The 14501-nt window shown below is 40.7% G+C and overlaps 1 protein-coding gene across 5 annotated transcripts in view; it reads left to right on the forward strand.

Moving 5' to 3' along the window:
* The first annotated feature begins 4932 nt into the window (after window positions 1–4932).
* Window positions 4933–14501, forward strand: part of SIDT1 (SID1 transmembrane family member 1) — a 99717-nt gene continuing 90148 nt past the window's right edge. For all 5 annotated transcript variants that reach the window (XM_065943658.1, XM_065943659.1, XM_065943657.1 and 2 more), the window contains exon 1: window positions 4933–5142. In XM_065943658.1, coding sequence (XP_065799730.1) covers window positions 4933–5142 — 210 coding nt within the window. The remainder of the gene's footprint in view (window positions 5143–14501) is intronic.

Genomic DNA, 14501 nt, shown 5'->3' on the forward strand with positions numbered 1-14501 from the left:
ATTTTTTAATTAATTGAGTAACTTTTTAAAAAAGAATTAGAACTATAATGAGCAGACATATGACATACAAAAAGTAGGAGTCTTTCTAGGAGAAAGAGAGGAATTAGACTTAGCTGACCCCATAAGACCTAGCAACAGTCAGTTGAAAGTGATGCTGGTGCACTTTGAGCCCCCAGTGTGATGGTGTGCATGTGTGTGTTCAGTCGCTTAGTCATGTCTGACTCTTTGCGACCCCATGGACTGTCAGACTCCTGTGTCCACGGGACTCTCCAGACAAGAATAGTAGAGTGGGTTGCCTTTCCCTCCTCCAGGGGATCTTCCCAACCCACGGATTGAACACATGTGTCTTATGTCTACCTGCATTGGCAGGCAGGTTCTTTACCACTAATGACACCTGGGAAGCCCCAGTGTGGTGGTAACTGCTTCCAAATGTAGACCCAACAACCTACACCTCAAGGCAAGTGCAGAGCCAGAAAGAAAGCTGTCTATGGATCAAAGTCAAACTCTCAGAATTAAAAAAAGAAAAAGAAAACAACAATAAAAACCCTACAAGGATAGTCTTATTTAGTCTAAGTAACTTTAGTCCAAAAGAATGTCAATCCAATGCCAGTCCAGGGAGAACCACACTGGGCCTGTGAGACTAGCTTAAACAAGTCTTAAAAGGTCTATGCCTGTATTTTCTTCTATAACAAACAGCATTTCTAGCTATCACAACACAAAACAGAAGTAGAAAAGAGAGCAAAAACAGGATTAAAAAATAAAAGAATGGCCTGAATGCACCAAAGATGTCAAACGAATGGAAACCAATAACAAAACTGGGATATAAAACTGAGAGTCAATAGCCAAAGAACTCAAAGCAAAGAGCGGAGTTCAGATCCAGTGCTGAATCACCAGGTCAACACATATAACTGGCCCCAAGGGGCAGCATTCCATGAAGGCTGGAGTTGGCGGTGACTGTCAGTGCAGACATCCCCATGGAACTTTCAGGAAAACTATGAAAATAAAGAAATAAAGAAAATAAAGACCACCCGAAGAAAACAAACAGAGGTTATTTATTCAGAGCTTGCTATAGTGAACCACCACCTGTGTTTGGTGGAGATTCAAAGGCAGACAGGAAAGTGGGAAAGCTTTATACAGAAAAAAGGACATTTTCAGCAGCACTCTGGTTGGATCTTGATGGCATGGAGAAGCTAGGGTCGGGTGTATTTTACAGTTTGTGGAACATATTTGGCTTCCTCTGATTGATCCTGAGTTGGAAGCAGAGCTAAATTTGGAGAAGCTGGCAGTCATTGACCAAGTCCTGACTGTTCAGGGCCATTTGGTAGTTTGTGGTTTGGTTTCCTGGACTGGCTGTGGGTCAGGGGTCTCTTGTCCTATATGGTCTGGCCATTGTCTGTATGTTCAGCCTCTCACAGTGAAACCTCAGCATTGTAGATATTTTTAAAACCTGGCTGATTAACCATGTTTCATTTTTTAGCTTGAATTTTAACTGTCATATCGTAATATTTGGTTGTATTTTTCTATTTTATTTTTTTATTTTTTATATTTTTATTTTTATGTTTTTGAATATAATTTCAAACATATTCTTCCTCCCTTTTATACTTACAGCAATCTTGTGACCCTGGGGAGGTTAATTACCTAAGGTCAATCATTGAATTGGGGCTTGAATTAGGAGTCAGTCATAGCATAGGCTGATTTGCAATATAACACTCAAGTTGTCTGGTATAGATATCATCTATAAAGGCTTTAAAATAGATTTTTTGGGCTCTGTATGATAAAGGGTCTGTTCAAATTGCTTCTAAATTCATTACTTAAAATTAGGATAAAGCCTTGAAGAGTCATAGCTCCCTTCAAATACCTACAAGGCTGTCATGTGGAAGAAGGATTAGGCTTATTCCTGTGGCTCCAGACAGCAGACCTCACACCAGTGAAGAGAAGCATACTTCAATTTAAAATGTGAAATATCTTTCTAGTAATGAGACTTGCCCTCTAAAGAGGGCTTCCCAGGTGGCTCAGACAATAAAGAATCCTCCTGCAATGCAGGAGACCTGAGTTTGATCCCTGGGCTGGGAAGATCCCCTGGAGAAAGAAATGGCAAACCACTCCAATATTTTTGCCTAGAGAATTCCCTGGGCAGCAGAGCCTGGCAGGTTACAGTCCATGGGGTCACAAAGAGTTGGACACGACTAAGCAACTAAGCACAGCTCACAGCTCTTTAAAGAAGGGGCCACCTTGTACGGGCCAATTCCTCATCTTTCTTAGTGTTTGAGTAAGACTCCATGATCCTCAGTTCAGTTCAGTTCAGTCGCTCAGTCATGTCCGACTCTTTGCGACCATGGACTGCAGCACACCAGGCCTCCATGTCCATCACCAACTCCTGGAGTTTACTCAAATTCATGTCCATTGAGTCGGTGATGCCATCCAACCATCTCATCCTCTGTCATCTCCTTCTTCTCCCACCTTCAATCTTTCCCAACATCAGGGTCTTTTCCAATGAGTCAGTTCTTCGCATCAGGTGGCTAAAGTATTGGAGTTTCTGTTTCAGCATCAGTCCTTTCAATGAATATTCAGGACTGATTTACTTTAGGATGGACTGGTTGGATCTCCTTCCAGTCCAAGGGACTCTCAAGAGTCTTCTCCAACACCACAGTTCAAAAGCATCAATTCTTCAGCACTCAGCTTTCTTTATAGTCCAAATCTCACATCCATACATGACTACTGGGAAAACCATAGCTTTGACTAGACGGACTTTTGTTGGCAAAGTAATGTCTCTGCTTTTTAATATGCTATCTAGGTTGGTCATAACTTTTCTTCCAAGAAGCAAGCATCATTTAATTTCATGGCAGCAATCACCATCTGCAGTGATTTTGGAGCCCAAAAAAATAAAGTCTGACACTGTTTCCCCAATTATTTGCCATGAAATGATGGGACCAGATGCCATGATCTTTGTTTTCTGAATATTGAGCTTTAAGCCAACTTTTTCACTTTCCTCTTCCACTTTCATCAAGAGGCTCTTTAGTACTTCTTCGCTTTCAGCCATAAGGTGGTGTCATCTGCATATCTGAGGTTATTGATATTTCTCCTGGCAATCTTGAATCTAACCTGTGCTTCACCCAGCCCAGCGTTTCTCATGATGTACTCTGCATATATGTTAAATAAGCAGGGTGAAATATCCATGATCCTACACCTCTAGCAAGTGCTTAAACTGGCCAGGCCAGCTGAACTCAAAGGAAATTACAAACACCAAGTTTATGAAACTTTTTTAAGTTATAAAAAGAAATATAGACATTTTAAATACAGCAGTTTAACATCATTCAAATTCTGCTTGAAATTATGTCTCTCAAAAAAAAAAGAACCTCAGTTCTATTTCAAACTTTACCCCCCAGACTCTTCTTTGAATGAGCACTTTTGTCCTCGTGCCCATATATTTTCAAAAACATTTTTTAAAGTAAAAAATGCTTTTAAAGTCCTAATAGGAAGTCATCTAAATCAATCTGCATTGTTTTCTGATCACACAGTTACAACTGTATATCAAATGTATCACACTCATTTTTTGATGTTTTAATAAAGTGTAGGAATTCAATGAGGTTTAAAAAAGAGAGAGAAACCCTTTCCATTGAATGATAAATGCTGGGATTTTAATCTGCAATCTTAACTCTTGGAACATGATCTTTTTTCTTCTTTGTGGCTTCTTTTTTTAATGTTCCCTCAGGTTGATTTCAATTATATTCTCTTCCAGTTTACAAATAACTTGAAGCTGAAATGAAACAGAGTCCTCCTGAACTGGGATTATCTGGTGCTCTAAAAGGACTTGCTGGAGATCCTCTCCTCACTCCACTCTTTTTTTTTTTTTTAATTTTACTTTATTTTTAATTCAAGCATAATTACTTTACAATATCGTGTTGGTTTCAACCCACTCTTGACCTGCCTCTTCATTGTTTAAATTGAATCTCCTAATTTTTGCCTGAAGGGTATTTCCTTTTGTTTTGGGGTTGTGGTTTCTCTCTTGAAAAACAATACAGAATCCTGGGGATTCTGCCAATCTGAGAGTCACTGCAGAGACAAAGTAGACCCGAAGTTGGAGCAGATTGTGTGTCCTCTGCACAAACCCAGTTGTTCTGGTCTTCTTGACAACTTCCGGGACTCGACTTACGGCAGTGTTAAGATTGTTTTCTTTACCATATTTATTTTTTTATGACTGTACATATTTACTTATGTTCCGTATGGCGAGGGAGAGAAAAAGTGATGACGTGAGGCTCCTTGAGATTAGGAGGTGATAAGGACATAAAGTAGGTGACTGGGAAGGGAGGACTGGGAATTCTGTTAGAGAAGGGAGACTTGAGAGTTAATAACCGTCTCTCAGACGAGCAGGAGTTCTCAGCAGGTAGCGGACTGGAAAGGCGGACTCGCGCACCCTCTTGGACAGGCTCTGTTGCTTTCTGTTCTTTCGCTTGCAGGAAGGTGCATATTTATTTAAAACGGACTGAATTTCCTGCTCAATGGCTGGTCTTGATTCCTCAAGACTAGTGGGTATTTCCTTTTAATGTTTCCAATTCTGTTTTTTTCTTTTTGAGGTTGAGGGGGAAGAGATCGGTTGAAATTCTGGTTGCCTAAGTGAGAGATTCTCAGAAATGAGAAAAGGGGGAGGAAACGGACTTAGAAGGCGGCAGGAGCCCCCGGTCGCCCCGCTTTGCTGTGCACCCACTACCTCCGCCTGGTGACCTTCCGTGGAGACCCCAGGAGGCTGCATCAATATTTGATCAGCCTTTCGCCAGCGCGTTGCCAGCACTCGTCGGCGGGACTTGCCAGGCATTGCCAGCGCGGCGCTGAAGACAGCGCCCTGGCCGCCGGGGTCTTTGGGAGGACCAGCTCTGCGCTCGCCCCCTCCCCCGGGCTTCTGGGCTTGGCGGCGGCAGGGCCGCGGCGCCCACCATGCACGGTTGCACGCGGCTGGCGCTGCTCTGCGCGTTGCCCTGGCTTCTGCCGGCGGTGGCACCCGGGCGCCCCGCACCACCCGCAGCGCTACGCCGCGACCCCCGCAACCCCGCCAGGGGCGCAGAGTTCGATCGCATCTACAGCGGGGTGGTGAGCCTCCCCACCGAAAACATCTACTCCTTCAACTACACCAGCCAGCCCGGCCAGGTAAGACACTCGCTCTCCGCGCTCCCAGGAACTTGCCTCGCCGCTGCTCTGGGTCTCCGGGGAGTCGACCTCGGGAGACCTCAGGGACCATGGAACCATCGTTCCCTTTCTCCTTCAAAGCTGTCACTGCCCGAGCTGCCGCATCCTCTGCCACCGGCCTCGGGGACAACTTCGCCTCCCCTCGCGCCGCCCGGGCCTGGTCGCGGGCGTTACCGGGCTTTGCAGGGGCGCCGGTTCCCCGCACCGTCTGCGGGTCTCGGTCCCCTGACCGGCTCTTGTCTAGGGAGGTCACAATTTTTAAAGTTGAGAAGGAAAATGACCACACCTCTGTTCCCAAGCCCCCGTGAGGAAGGAACCTCATCTCTTTTGGTTGATTCTGTCAGACCCTTGTATTCCATAGCGCCTGGGGAGGGACAGCTGCTCAGAATCTAAAATGGGAATGTGTGAGAATGGAAGAGAGCTGCAGAACCTCTGTGTGTGTGCAAGAGCCACTGCCTGCGTTTCTGTATCGTCGTCACACGCATGTGCTTCAGAGAAGCCAGATGACCTGGTCAGAGATACCAGAGCTGAAGCCCTCAGTCGATCTATGGAGGTTTTGAGTTTATTTAAGGATGGATAATTGAGTGCAAGTTCTAGACCTATTTCTGACCAAAGTTGAGGTGAGACAAGGGAAGGAAAAGACTTTCAGCATCTATCCCTTTGACACATATACTCTGGTTGTACCATGTGAGAAAAGGGCATAGTTAGCTTACCCCCTCTAACACAGTGCCCTTTGAGGCACAGCGGAAAAACTCCCCAGTATACCTGCCTCCCATTCTTCTTCACATAAACGTCTGTGAATGAATGTGTGTATGAATGTATACATTTGTATAAATGTATATGTATCCCTTGCTGTGCCAGCATTCCCGACTCCCTCTGGAAATTCAGAACCAGGCTAAGATAACAAGATGTGCCTTCCTAACTCTCACTTAGGATAGAAACTCAGAAACCTGGTAACTTGGAGTAGTATTGAGCCAGAGGGACCACTGTGTCCATCACCACTCCCAGACATTTCCCCAGTTTTTGTGTACTGAGCAAGTGCTCCATCTAGTCTGGCACCAGATCCTAAGCTTGGTCTTCACCATGGACCATGTCACCATATTCTTACCCTGTCCTGTCCCCCACGGACCTTCAGGTTGTACACCCTAAAGTGAGCAGAGTGGTTATGTGCACAGCCATTCCACTGTAGACAAGACGGGGAGAGTGTCAGTTTTTACTCCTTACATTCCTCCTAACCCAGTTCTTCTGGTTGGGTGTGCTGTATGGGTCAGCTGACATTACATTGAAGTATGTTCCCAGCCCTGTTACTGGCTCAGAAAAAATAAAAGTCTGAAAAATCCCATGATCTCTGGGGTGTACTGTCAGTTTCCCTCTAAATCATTGGTAAGGAAACTCAAATGACAGATGCAGAGTAAGATCTAGCATCAGGCTTTAATAGTTCTTACACTTCCTCTTAGAGATAGAGTGACTTTTTTTTTTAGGTGTTGTTTGGACCTTTTTACCCATAGTATTCAGTGAGTTTGTCTACCACAGCACAAGTCACACTGTTTGCAGTTAGTGTCACCTACTTGACTCTCCCAGAAAACCATGAGATACTGATACTTTTCTGTATCTGTATTGCTACATTCTCTCCACCCTAGCACAGTGCTTGGCACATAACAGTTTACTAATGTTTTTGAAAAAATGAATAAACAGGTAGAAAAAAAACTTAAGGAATCTTTAAGCTACAACTAAATAAAATATATGCTTTTTAGTAGGTTGACTGTGAGATCATTTCAGATAAAAATGAAATTTTTAAAAATTTTTCTGAGGTTATGCTCTTCCTATTTTGCCTTTATGTATACTAAAATGCCCTTTATTTTGTGAAACAATGGTGATAATTAGTTTTTAAAATATCTTTGCATGATGTAATAAAAAGCTGACAGTCCCTAAATTTTACTAGTCTGGGAAATACAGTGGGGGACCATGGGACTCAAGTATTTTAATTATTTTAATGCCAATATGGAATAATATGAACCAGATGTCCTCAAATCGTACAGCCTTCTGAAACTTCTCTTTAATGTGCAAATAAGACAGTGGAACCCTCAATCCACTTACTTTGGAAAATTGCCCTTCTCTCTCTCCAGTCCAGAATTCCAAATGCTTTCTCCAGAGATGTCATTTTCCTGACCTAGCCATCCAAACCATTATTCTGTTTCTCTGGGTGGCTTCTTCTCTTCTTTGGTCCCTTTTACCCTGTTTTGGAAACCAGCACCCCGTTCGTATAATACCATGAACAGAATCCAATTGGATATAGCAGAATTTTACTGAAGGTTTGGAATAGCATGAGGGAACTGAATAGTTGAGTAGGTGATAGATTAAATCAGAAAGTAGGTGACAGACTTTATTTTTTGGGCTCCAAAATCACTGCAGATGGTGACTGCAGTCATGAAATTAAAAGACACTTGCTCCTTGGAAGAAAAGTTACAGCCAACCTAGACAGCATATTAAAAAGCAGAGACATTACTTTGCAAGCAAAGGTCCACCTTGTCAAGGCTATGGTTTTTCCAGTAGTTATGTATGGATGTGAGAGTTGGACTATAAAGAAAGCTGAACACCAAAGAATTGATGCTTTTGAACTGTGGTGTTGGAGAAGATTCTTGAGAGTCCCTTGGACTGGAAGGAGATCAAACTAGTCCATCCTAAAGGAAATCAGTCCTGAATATTCATTGGAAGGACTGATCCTGAAACAGAAACTCCATTACTTTGGCTACCTGATGTGAACTGACTCATTGGAAAAGACCCTGATGCTGGGAAACATTGAAGGTGGGAGAAGAAGGGGATGACAGAGATGGTTGGATGGCATCACTGACTCAATGGATATGAGTTTGAGTAAACTCTGGGAGTTGGTGATGGACAGGGAGGCCTAGTGTGCTGCAGTCCATGGGGTCGGAAAGAGTCAGACACAAATGAGCAACTGAACTGAACTTAAAGGATAGACTGAATCAATACATAATAGATGAAATCTAGGACTTCCCTGGTGGTCCAGTGGTTAAGAATTCTACTGCCAGTGCAGGGGACATGGGTTCGATCCCTGTTCTGGGAAGATTCCACATGCCAAGGAGTATTGAAGCCCATATGCCATAACTACTACACCAAGCTCTGGAGCCCGTTCTTTGAAACAAGAGAAGCTACCACAGTAAGAAGTAAGAATCCCACTTCTTACCACAGTAAGAAGCTCACCTCAACTAGAGAAAGCCTGCGCACAGCAACAAAGACCTGGTGCAGCCAAAATTAAATAAATAAATTTAAAAAAATTTTAAATATACCCTTTTTAAAAATCTGAAATCTAAGCAATGCTGTCATAACAATTTACCAGCTATTCCCCCCACCAGAAGAAATGTTAAGATAGTAGCACTATTTTCCAAGCCCTGGCTTGTTACCACCTTCTTGGCCACCCATCACCCCACATGCCGGCCTCTCAGTCTCTAAATTTTTGTTACTGTCTCACGTTAAGCAGTTTTGCCTCCATCACCAACTCCACACTCACTAAAGAACTCTGTTAAATAAAGATCTATGAACCCAAGAGCAGAAGCTTGGCCATGACCTTTTTCCTTTAGCCCAAGCAAAGTTTTGGTCAGGGCTCTTTCTCCTGCACAGGTCATTTCCCATCTACTCCTCTCCAGTACAACTAAGAATTTGGTTTAGACGTAGGTATATTCTAACTGGAAAAATGAAAAACATTAAAAGAAATACATAGAACAGTGTTTATATTTGTGCTGGTGGACACAAAGATTTTTACTTTGAAAAGACTAATCGTCATTAAAATTACACTGGGTATTTCCTATAAATACATATCTGAAAATACTGATTATAATGCTGTAAGTAAAAGAAGAAGAAATTAAAGCAGTGTGGTTAAGTGCCATCTAAAAGAATAAAAAAAATTTGATTTAGAAATAAAAAGTCTAGTTTTTAATTTCATTTTATCTTCCTTATCTCGTCAAGCCATTGATAGGTTTGCCATTACTTTTCCTTTAGCTTGGAAGAGAAAGGCTATTCTAAGTTTAGACTTTGGTGGAGAGAGGAAACTGCCATGGGAGACTTTGTTCCTAATCTTTCCTGTCAGCCACTGCATCTCCCATACCAAACTCTGTCTCCCAGAACTATTCAGCCAAGTGTGTCATGCTAATCAGCTAAGCAAGCACCAGGAAAAGTCATACATGCCTTCCAGGCAAAGTAATGTAAATATTCAGTTGCCATTAAAAGAAAAACCACTGAAAGAACGGAGTGACTGGTTTAAAAAATAATAATGAAAATAACTATTTAAGGTATAGGTTAGGTAAGATCATGGTTCCTTTCAGTTCCCTGGAGGGGCAGTGTCTGGAGACTCCCTTTAAGGGGCGAAGATTTCATTGTTTCAGTCAGGGTGTTCTATAATCTTGAGGCTGGGTGGGGCCAAACCAGAAAGAAATCACCTTGTTGAGAAAGTTGCCAGGGATATGTTTGACTTCGACATAGAGCTTAAAAGGTTTATTAGGCATGAGAATCTCTTGTAGAAACAGGTGGTGACAGCAATCAGATATTTCTGTTTGAGCCAGATGGTGATAAGAAGGCTTTAAATAAAAGTCTGAGCATCACCCAGCAAGAGGTCTTCTCTTTCAGTAACAGAATTCATCGCGTGCTATAGATTTTTGAATTTGGAATGTTTCCCTGGACATACTTTGTTTATTAAACTGAGGCATTTATTTTTTAATGACATAAACATTTCTATGCCTAAGGAACAAAGCTTGACTTTATTAATATCTAGCAGTATCTAGAACCAATTATAGCAACCTTTCAGATCCTGATTCAAAAAGCCTATCCAGTTCTCATGAACAATGAAATATATATCAGGACATCGCAGGACTAACTTTTAGTTATGTATATTACTACTTACAAAGAAGCATTTGAAATCTTGATGCTTCAGCTCTCCCCATCTTGTCTATCTCCCCCTGTGTTCTATATATCCTGCAGCAGAGAAGCCTGTTCTACTGTCCTCCCACACCTCCTTGCTGAACTGGACTGGTGCGTGTGTGTGAAGAGAGATTCATCTCATTAGCACAGTATCTGGGTGGCTGGTTACTGTCTCAGTCAGCACGCACTGTTAGAGTACCACAGATGGTGCCTTAGAAAACAAACACTGATTTCTCACAGTTCTGAAGGCTGGGAAGTCCAAGATCAAAGTGTTAGCAGACTTGCATGTGGTGAGAGCTGACTTCCGGGCTTGTAAACAGCACTTACAGATGTGTCCTCACGTAGCCCAGACAGCAGAGAGAGAAACAAGCTCTCTCCTGTCTCTTTTCTATTTCTCTCTCTCTTTTTTTTTTTTTTTTAATTTTAAAAAATATTTATTTATTTGGCTCTGATGGGTTTTAGATGTAGCACTCCAGATCTCTAGGTGCAGTATAGAGGATCTACTTCCCTGACCAGGGATCGAACCCAGGCCCCATGCCTTGGGAGCATAGAGTCTTAGCCACTGGATCACCAAGAAAGTCCCTCTTCTGTCTTTTCTTATAAGGGCACTAATTCCATCCTAAGGACTCTAACCTCATGATCTAATTACCTTCCAAAGGCCCTGCCTCCAAATTCTCTCACCCTGGGGATTAGGCTTCAGCTGGTGAATTTGAGGAGAGAGGGTACACAAATATTCAGTCCATAGCGTTACCTCTCACTTTTTCCTGTGTGACTCTGAAAAAAAAAGTATTGACTTGTCTTAAGGGTGTTTAAGAGGCTGACATTACCCAGTTAGGAGTCTGATCTTATGGAGGACCCATGTTCTGCCTGCCTTGACCTGATAGTCGTATGCTAAACTGTATAATGAATTCTGTGTGTGCTGTCCAATATTTTAGCCACTATGCACACATGATTATCAAGCATTTGAAATGTGACTAGTCACAAAATGAGATGTGCTATGTAGAACACACACCAGATTTTCAAGACATTATGAAATAAACAACATAAAATGTGTCATTAATATTTTATTGATAAAATATTTTTATATATTCAGTTAAATAAAATACATCAATAAAATTAACTTCACCTGTTTCTTTTTATGTTCTTAATGTAGCTTCTAGAAAATTTGAAAGCAAAATGTGACTCATATTATATTTTTTTTGGACAGCACTGGTCCCAGGACTATAAGACTTTAGAGAAGTCATACATCCTACAGATAATTTTGTTGGAGGAAATGAGGCTTGAAAAGGTCAAAATAGATAAGTAGAACATGGCTACGCACAACGAAAGGGGAAGGGCTGTTCAGATACAGAAGTATATGTCCTATTTCTTCTTTGGCAAGACTGCCATCAGAGGTGGGAGTAATATATATTCCTACCAGGCGACACATAATGTCTAGTCTCTTCTTGTGATGACAGCCACCATTGATCATGATTGTCTAGTTTCATTAATTCATTAGAAACAGTAAGATAATATTGAATTATGTCATTTATTTTTTCATTTCTGAGCCAGAATATTTTTTCTGTCTCTATGAATTTTTTAAATTGAAGAATGGTTAATTTACAACATTGTATTAGTTTCAAGTGTACAGCAAAGTGACTCAGTTTTACATAGATATGTATATTCTTTTTCAGATTCTTTTCTAGCATAGGTTATTATGAAATATTGAATGTAGTACCCTGTACTATATAGCAGGTCCTTGTTGTTTACTTACAATCTCTGGGTGGTGAGATTACAGAGAATTTTAATGTTCTTCTCTGTACTTTCCAAACATTTCACAATAAATACAATAAACATTTTATAATAAAAGCAAAAAAATAATATTTTAATTTTACTCAAGGCAAGAGAAGCACATGAGTAAACATTGACTGGGGCAGTGTTTTATCCTTGTGTGTTCTACCCTTATGTGTTTTTATCCCTTTAACTACATGTGATCCTTCAGCAAATTCTCTTGCCTCCCTGAACTTTATTTTTTCCACTGATGAGAAGATTGCAGTTCTGATCCTTATTCAAGAACTAAGGTTCTGTGTTCTGACTTGTATGAGATTGTAGATTTTTTGAATATAGATTAGAAATTTCTTGCCAAAAAGATCATTTCTCTTTGTCATATAAAAGCAAGTAAATGGAAACTTTAAATTACTGTTTCCAAAAAATTACTCTTTTTTGTATGCTTTGAGGGGTTTCCCATAGGGCTCCTCACTGCCTGGAGGTGGTTTTGTTTTGTTTTTTCCTTCTACCTCTGCTGCATGTGCCAACTTGTTTTCCAATCAATTCCTTTTTGTTCTTTTCCGAGTACCACATCAATAGGCTTGCTCTAGGTCTGGGTTTGGTTTTTCAGTTGTTATTTGGTTTGGGGTAGATTTTTACAGCTGTGATGGTCTCTTCTAAGGGAGTATTTTAGGTTCTTACACAATTCGCCGAGATTTTCTGCCTTTCTGCCTTGCCTGACTTGGTTTCCTTGTATTAACTTGGTATATCCCCTAGGTCATTCCTGTCATCTTGACCTGAAGATACCATGAAACCTTTGTTGCTAGAAGTGCTAGCATTTCTTTCTTCATTTCAAATAGAAGTAATCACACCTTGTTGATACTATTACTCCTTGCCATGCAGCAACCCAGAGTATGTCAGCCAGCTCCTCCTGCATTGTGTAACACTGAAGCTGACTGAAGTTCCATGTCAACACATCAAGATGGTGCATTAATGATTTAAAGGCACATCTAATGAGCTATTAGAATTGGGCCTCCCTACCCTTTCTGTTTATTTGTTAAGAAAAATATCAAATATATCATGGGCTACCAGATAATACATTCACAGTCCTTTCTATTTTGCTTAAAATGAAAACAAATTTATAAACACTGATTTTTTCTTCTCTTGAATATTTTGAAAATGGAAACTTTGAGGTTTTCCAGTACATAGTTGGTAATACAAACCAAAAGAGACCTGAAGGACTTGTATTTTGCTCAAAACCTAAGATCAGCAATAAGAGCATCATATTCCATTAAGTCCTCAGCCTAAGATCTTTTGGTTTTTATATATAATGTTTCTCAGAATGTGTATAAAAATTGTATAGGAGAAGCAGTTGATTTACATGTTACAAGATAGCACTTCATTCCTAAAAAGCAAAGCTGAGTCTTATGTAGCAAATTTCAATTATATAGTAAATGTTATTAATAATAGCATTAGTTAAAATTAATTTGCTGTACTAATTAATTATTTCAAATTTTTATTCCCCTCACCCCCTCAGTCTATTTGAAGTGACAGTAATAGCCAATGAAATTGATTTTACTACTGGCAAGAAGTTATATGCAGATGTTAATTTTGTTACAAGATTTGACAGGGAATTTTCAGTTGGTTGAACAAGAAGAGTGAGGCTGGCTTGAAGGTGTCATATTGAGAAAAGCGTGCAGAGAAAGCTGCATATAAGTTTTCTTTCCTGATAAGAAACTGGTAGAAATCCACTTCCCTGTCACAGTCCCCAAGACCTGAGACATTTTCTCTCTATCCCTGGTGGCTCAGTACTAAAGAATCTGCATATGATGCAGGTGCCATAGGAGATGTGAGTTCAATCCCTGGGTTGGGAAGATTCTCTGGAGAAGGGCATGGCAACCCACTCCAGTATTCTTTCCTGGAGAATCCCTTGGACAGAGGAGCCTGGAGGGTTATAGTCCATGGAATCGCAGAGTCAGACATGACTGAAGTGACCTCGCATGCACGAACCCCTGAAAAGCTCTTGAGGGGCTAGCTGTCAACCCATACTTTGAAGGAATTTTATTTTGGACCCGGCCTTCTACAGTTGATCCCAAGGATGGTTGGGATGTCAGGATATACTTACGGAAATATTGGCTATGTAAAAGTTAAGATCACCTATGTTTTGGTTAAACTTTAAAGTATTTGAATAAAATACTTATTTTCCAAAAATGGTGACAAAACTAAAATTTATCTAACATCATCAAGTAACATGTTGCCCTGAGTAAAAACATCTTTTGTCCTCCTGGGAACTTACACTTGATACTGTGAAGAGTATAGATAAAAATTAACCTCTCCTTCTGCCTAACCTGGGATGCAAAAGATTTTCAACTTTGTTAGCTTCCTCACTGTTCTCCTATATGTATATACTTTTAACTAAACTTTATTTTTCAAAGCAGTTTTAGGTTTATAGAAAAATTAAGCAGAAAATGCAGAGAGTTCCATATATCCTCTTTCCACCCACCCACACAATTTCCCTTATTATTAATATCTTGCATTAGCATGGCACACTGGTGATGAGCAGATATTAATGTAATATTGATATCGTATTGACCTTAATTATTTATTAAAGTCCATAGTTTACATTAGGTTTACTTTTGGTG

This window comes from Muntiacus reevesi, chromosome 8 (assembly GCF_963930625.1).
Source record: "Muntiacus reevesi chromosome 8, mMunRee1.1, whole genome shotgun sequence".
Classification (NCBI taxonomy): domain Eukaryota; kingdom Metazoa; phylum Chordata; class Mammalia; order Artiodactyla; family Cervidae; genus Muntiacus; species Muntiacus reevesi.